General features: G+C 36.6%; 1 protein-coding gene across 1 annotated transcript in view; it reads right to left on the bottom strand.

Annotated features, from left to right (window-relative positions):
• Positions 1–439: 439 nt before the first annotated feature.
• LOC149169770 (callose synthase 3-like) overlaps positions 440–6,323 on the bottom strand; it is a 91,137-nt gene continuing 85,253 nt past the window's right edge. The window contains exons 13-14 of the mRNA XM_089425331.1: positions 727–849; positions 440–613 (exon numbers count right to left, since the gene is read on the bottom strand). Coding sequence (XP_089281457.1) covers positions 440–613; positions 727–849 — 297 coding nt within the window. The remainder of the gene's footprint in view (positions 614–726; positions 850–6,323) is intronic.

Genomic DNA, 6,323 nt, shown 5'->3' with positions numbered 1-6,323 from the left:
AGGAAGTTTTTGTAATTATTAACAATGGTCATTTAAAAGTATTTAGAAATTTGCTTCACATAAAATACATAGTACTTAAACATGAAGTGGTTACATAACCTCCTTGTCCTCTTCAATTTCACATATGTAAGAAGATGTATGATGTTTCCTACTGAAAGACATCTCGATGGTTCCCTTTTCATGTGTACAGTGTCCTCTGTTCAATCTTTATATGATCTGATAAGCCTCAGAATACAAAAGGAGATTCCGAAAACATATGCAATAAAAATGTAACCTATGCCTGGAAGGCATTAAAAATATATATTTTTTTAATTTTAAGAACAAATTGTGTGTCTGATAAGATGGGTATATGAATATCTTCTAGACACAATTAAATCAAATAAGAAGAGAGAACAAAATACATCCATAAGCACTTGCTATGTGACATCTAAATTCATTCTTAAATAGGCAGGCCTAAACACTGACAGCTACTAAGCAAAGACGGATAGTATATACCTTGCAAGAGCTTCAGAATAGCTGCCGTTATAAAGATACTTAGAACCTCCTTAAAGACAGATCCATAGAATATTTCAGTTGGCGAGCCTGAACCATGCCATGCTATAATTATCATTGCCTGAAGATCCAAGTAAGGATAGCAATTGCAAGGTTAGATAAATTGATGTGAAAATTGTGGAATGCAACATCCTACACTGCTTCCACATAGAAATTCAAGAACTCCAATCCTACCTGTAGTGCCAGTATAAAAAAGGTCCACATCCTATCAAAACTTCTAAATAGATGCCAAAACGAACGAATTTCAACAAAATTTGTCTTTGACAACCATATTTTTCCATGCCTCTGTCGAGCTCTCTGCAAAAGTTTGAAAAAAATAGTCACCGACTGCTCATGAAAATGTTCAGAGGCCGATCACATGTAAGATCATTTGAATTGCCCCAACATATCTAACTCATTATTCTAGCCATGCATGCTACATTTTTATTTATAACATTACCACAACATGATTCACATATGTGTGCCAGCCCCAACGTATGAAAAGTATGCATGTGATACAGTAAAGAAATCAGACTAAAGTATATGGTACACAAACTAGCTAGGGTCATTTAAGGTCATTATTTTTCACAGAATCTCCAGATTGGCTAAAATATAAACAAGATCATATCTATTAATAAAGGTTCAAGATCAATAATAAGCTACAATATTTTAAAGTTATACAAGGCAGTAAACAATGCGCCACAGTTTTTACATTGAATCAACTATTTTCTACATTTGTATTACAAATATTGAATAGTGAACTATGATATACAAAACTGAACGTCAACCTTCAAACAATCAGTTTTATGCACTCAGTTATAGCATTCAAACATTGAGGAAAAATGTCATCAATATCTAAACACTGAACATTGAAATCCAAATTATGAAAGAGACTGTTAAACTTTGAATAATGAGCACTGAAAGATAAGCTTCAGAGATTGACATTTTTTCATAACACTGATAGCTCCATGCAAGCCTTGCGCCATATCAAAGTTCAGAATAACAGGGCTTCTGCACACACAGCTCACACCACCTCATGTGGTAAACATTTAATTGGTGTACAGAAAAACCATGAGTTGATAACTTGATTGATATTGAGAATTTTTCTTGCTTCCTAAAACAGGCTACTACACTTTTTATCGTCCTGTAGGTCCCACTAGAGTGGTCAATTATGTTCGTGCATGTATTGCCAGTAAGGTCCATTTTATTATGATTGGTCTCCACCTCCTTGCAACACAATGCTCAAGGAAAACTTGTTCAAGAAAAGTTAATATGCAATACACCTAATTAGACCCTACACCAAAGTTGTGATCAACCATTCTACTAGACTGTCATGGCAATCAACAAAACCCCAAAACTGTCAAGACTCAAAACTCACGTGGTCAGCACCACTCGAGATTTATAGCTGCTGCAGATGTAGGAAAAGTTCACATGGTCCAACAATTTTGCTCCAACTTACCATATCAACATTATCTTCCTCATAAAATAAAACAAGAGGATCCATGAAACTAATCATAAATCACATGAGGTTACAAGATACCTAAACAAAAACAAGAGGAATCATGCCACAGCCTCAGCAAGGATTTCACCAGCCTCGTGCCACACTTTCAATCTTATAATTCTTCAATCAGCTTCTTCTTACACTGGAGAGGTCCTCAGCCCTTGTCAAAAACACAGCAGAAAAGTCACAGGCTCATCTTTAGCAGATTTGGATCAGCATCACTCTAATCATCTTCATATTGGAAGTCACAACTGACTTATTTACATCATGGATCAAAACATGCTTCAATTAGGTTGATCTTGTCTGCTCCCTCTGAGTCCAAAGCTCATCCAATCACGAGTCTTCTTGTCACATTGTTCTTCCATCCATTTCCAACGATTGCCACACCTTGGCAGTCTTCATTATGTACCTGCAATCCTCACTAGGAGGCCATGGAAGAACAAATACAACCAAGCAAGATATACAAAGACAAGAGACTCATAATGAAACAACAATAGAAACAATCAAGAAAGTACTTATCTCTTGAGAATGTGTCAGCTCCCTCTTGATCTTAGTCTTCTTGGGTCTAGTCAACCTCGTTCAACTCATCAAGGAGTTAATCATCCACATCATCATCATCAAGGAGTCCACATCATCAAGTCCATATCATCATCAAGAAATCCACATCATCAAGGAGTCCATATCATCATCAAGAAGTCCACATTGACCTTGTCCACATCATCCACATCATCAGTAACAATTTAAAAAATAAAAGAAATACAAGATACTTATCTTTTGAGAACATGTCAGCTCCCTCTTAATATTTAGTCTTCTTGCATCCAACTTGCAAATCAACCTCATCATCAAGATGTCAAATCTTCTAGAAGCTAGGGTTTCTTCTTTCTTTTAAGCAGAAGCGATCAATCCATAAACCCAAGGCTTTCTTCTCCAACCCTTTTTGTCTAGATAGGGTTAACAATTGTTTGGCTAGGGTTTGCAATTTGTATAGCTAGGGTTTTGACTTCAAACCCTAATAATTCTTCAAGATCAATTTAGAGTTTACAAACCCTATATGAGTAACGCTTATCTTCATCATTCTCGTTTTCAATATCAGCATCCTTGCATTCTTTTTCAACTTCATCATTCTTGAGCATCATGAGGGATCAAACTTAGGTTTTTTATCGTAAACCCTAGGGCATTCCTTGTTTTAAACCCTTACTAGGGTTTTTCAAATCATTTCAATCTTCCAAACCCTAGGATTTGCAATCTCAACAAATTTCAAATCCGTCAGCAATAATTTTGATTAGACTTTAAGCTTTTGAAGAGGAGCTTCATCCTCTTATCATGGTATAGCCTTGATATCCTACATTTATTTCCAATGTCGTAAGTTTCAGCGTTCCAATCAAAAAAATTCTTTTATTTCATTTTAATCAGCGGCATGTTCTTGGATATTTACAGAGGAGAATGGATCATGTCTACTTCTTTGCTTCCAAATCAACTAGGTCGACCCTTTTTCAATGTGATTCGTTCTTCTCTTATGTATACAAGAGATTCGGTATCAAGTTACACCAAGAATCTAAATTCTCCACATACTTGAGCACAGAAAAAGGCCGCCTTCAAAAGTTATCTTGAACAAACCTCAAAGAGGTTCGGGTTAGTTTCCTTAAACAGAAATACAAAACCTTTGGATTAGGCTCACATTTCTTCATACATAAGATCAACTAACATTTTAATTTGTAACTTGAAACTTCATACTCGAAACAACACAAATTCTATGTATATAACATAGATAGTTTGGATCAAAATTGTCATCTCAGCAACTCAGATTATTGAGCTCAGATCACATTGGATAGTTAATACAGATTTTCTTACTAGCATTTGTAAAATAGCAATATCAGAGAGATAATAGTATCATTGTAACTCGGATAGAGACTTTTGTAAGAGAGAGGCTTTAATCTTCTTAAAGAGTAAGGCTTGGATGTTTTTCCATAGATCAGACTAGTACACAGTCTTAGGACCCCTTCCAAAGAGATATGACATAGACTCATGCCTCTACAGAGAATAAGTGTCTGTGTTTTGTTCAAAGAGATAGTTTGGATCATAACTCGGATTACTAGATAAGGCTTAGACTTCCTCAAGTCCGCAAATTTACATAGTACAATGTGCCTCAGAGAAGTTCGCATGACATGCCACAAAGAGAACTCACATATAGAGATTAGATGCCACAGAGATGAGATGCACAAGTGATGCCATAGAATTTGTATATGAAATGGAGATAATGAGCCCCTACTTGTGTGACATACCACTAGAAACTTGTACCAATTTACATACATTGAGAAAGGCTCAAACTTTGTGCCTTTTCCACAGAGAATCCTCATATAGTTTCCACAGACAATCAAAGCCTCGAGTCCGCACTATTTTCCATAATGCAATGGTGCCTCAATGGAGCTCGCATGCCATGCCACAAAGAGGCTTGCATAATAGAGAATATGTGCCACAAAGATGCTCGCATAAGACAGAATCTCCCATACCACAGGAGCTCGCATACCACAGAGGATCGATGCCTTGGGTTTGCAAGAGTATAGGTGACTTCAATGCCACTTAGATATAGCTACTCGGATAATCCTCAGAGATTCAGACTTCACCTTGTGTTACTAATCCTTTCACAGAACTTCGCATAGGAGACATCGGGCAGAGTTTTGAGGAGGATCAAAACACTCTTCAAACCTTCTTTAGCATACAAACCCTCTTGACCTTATGTACAATACTTTCGGCCCTCTTTCAACAATTAAAAATTTTGCAGCCCTTCTCACTTGGTTCAAAACTTCAAAGGCTCAGACCATTATATACTTTAGAATTTCGAATCTCTTTTCCATAACATAGTACTTCTCCATAGACCTTTGATGAGGGATTATGCTCAAAACTTTAAACCTTCTCCACAGATCATGATCATTTGATTCAGATCACAAAACATGGATGACTTTGACTTTTCCACAAATACTTGTTATAGAACCAAACCTTTAGAGATGATCCATAGATGCTTCGGATTTTCTCAATTGCTCATTTAACCAAGTTCTGATACCATGTTGATATTTCTAGGGCATAAGCTAGAATAAATTTTCTTCAACATGATAACTACTTCCAATGATCAATTAGCATTAATTCCACATAACATTCATTCAATATCATTAAGCAGTTATATAGAAGAAAATATCAACCATTAAACATGAAAGAGCAGTAGAAAATAACCATGAGACAATGAGACAAAAGTCAAAGAAATTAGGCGTTAGGCCAGGGCAAAACCCATAATGGGAAAAAACCCAAAATCTTTCCTTATGAGAGAGAGAGAGAGAGAGTTCAAGATTCATCAATACATCAAAAACAACCATATCAAGATACTAGCCAAACCAATAACCAAGAATAAAAATAAAGTATCAAGCCCTCCTTCTGAAATTCGGCCCTCCTTTTCTCCTTTTGCCTTCGCTAGATCAAAGATAACCAGGACACAAATCGATATCCAAATGAGGATAAGTGATCTCCTATTTATAGCCTTTCAAGGAGGGTCGAATGGGTGCCTCCAAGGGGCCCAGCCAACTTTAATAATAGGAGGCTGACTTGATCAATTTTTGAAGGCAAAATAAAAATTCAAATTTTCCAATTTCTTGATGATGAAAATATTGACCATGGCTACAATATTTTCCAACATGGAGAAGCATTAGCGCTTTTCGAGGCCTGTGATGGAGGAGCATTGGACACATTCCATGGAGAGTTCATGCATTAAAGCCTTTGTTGTGGACGTCTTCACCTTAGATGTTGAATGTATCACTTATAGAGAAAATGCTCCACTTGTCAACAATGAGCATACTTGTGCAAATTTAAGTTGCTTGTCGAGGTTTTGGCCCACTATATATTGTTGGCCTCCTTTTCCTCTAATATAAATAGAGGAGGCAAAGAGTCCTTCCATTCATTTATTCAAATCTTATGTTGGATATCTGAGGAGTGTATCACATTGCCCCCCCCCCCCTTCTCTCTCTTTGTACCCTTCGTTGTAGTATCACTCTTTGCCTTGGAACAAGATTCTTGAAGAAGTTCAATGGTTTTCTAAAGTTGGGTTATAGCCTAAAGGAGGCAATGAAGCCAAGATTTGTAATTAACTCTACACGAAAAAAAAACATTGTTCTTGTGGCTTTTGTGAAACAAGAATTGGACACCCTTGTGTTTACTTAATATGCTTGATTATGGAGAAGAGAAGCATGTGCTGAACACTCGAGGAGACGTGTTGAAGCCAACAAAACCTGTTGATGCTAATGCT

This window comes from Pinus tabuliformis, chromosome 4_2 (assembly GCF_031772625.1).
Source record: "Pinus tabuliformis cultivar Carrire ecotype Pingquan chromosome 4_2, CPIR1, whole genome shotgun sequence".
In the NCBI taxonomy this organism is placed as follows: domain Eukaryota; kingdom Viridiplantae; phylum Streptophyta; class Pinopsida; order Pinales; family Pinaceae; genus Pinus; species Pinus tabuliformis.
This window is presented reverse-complemented; position numbering and strand designations above follow the sequence as displayed.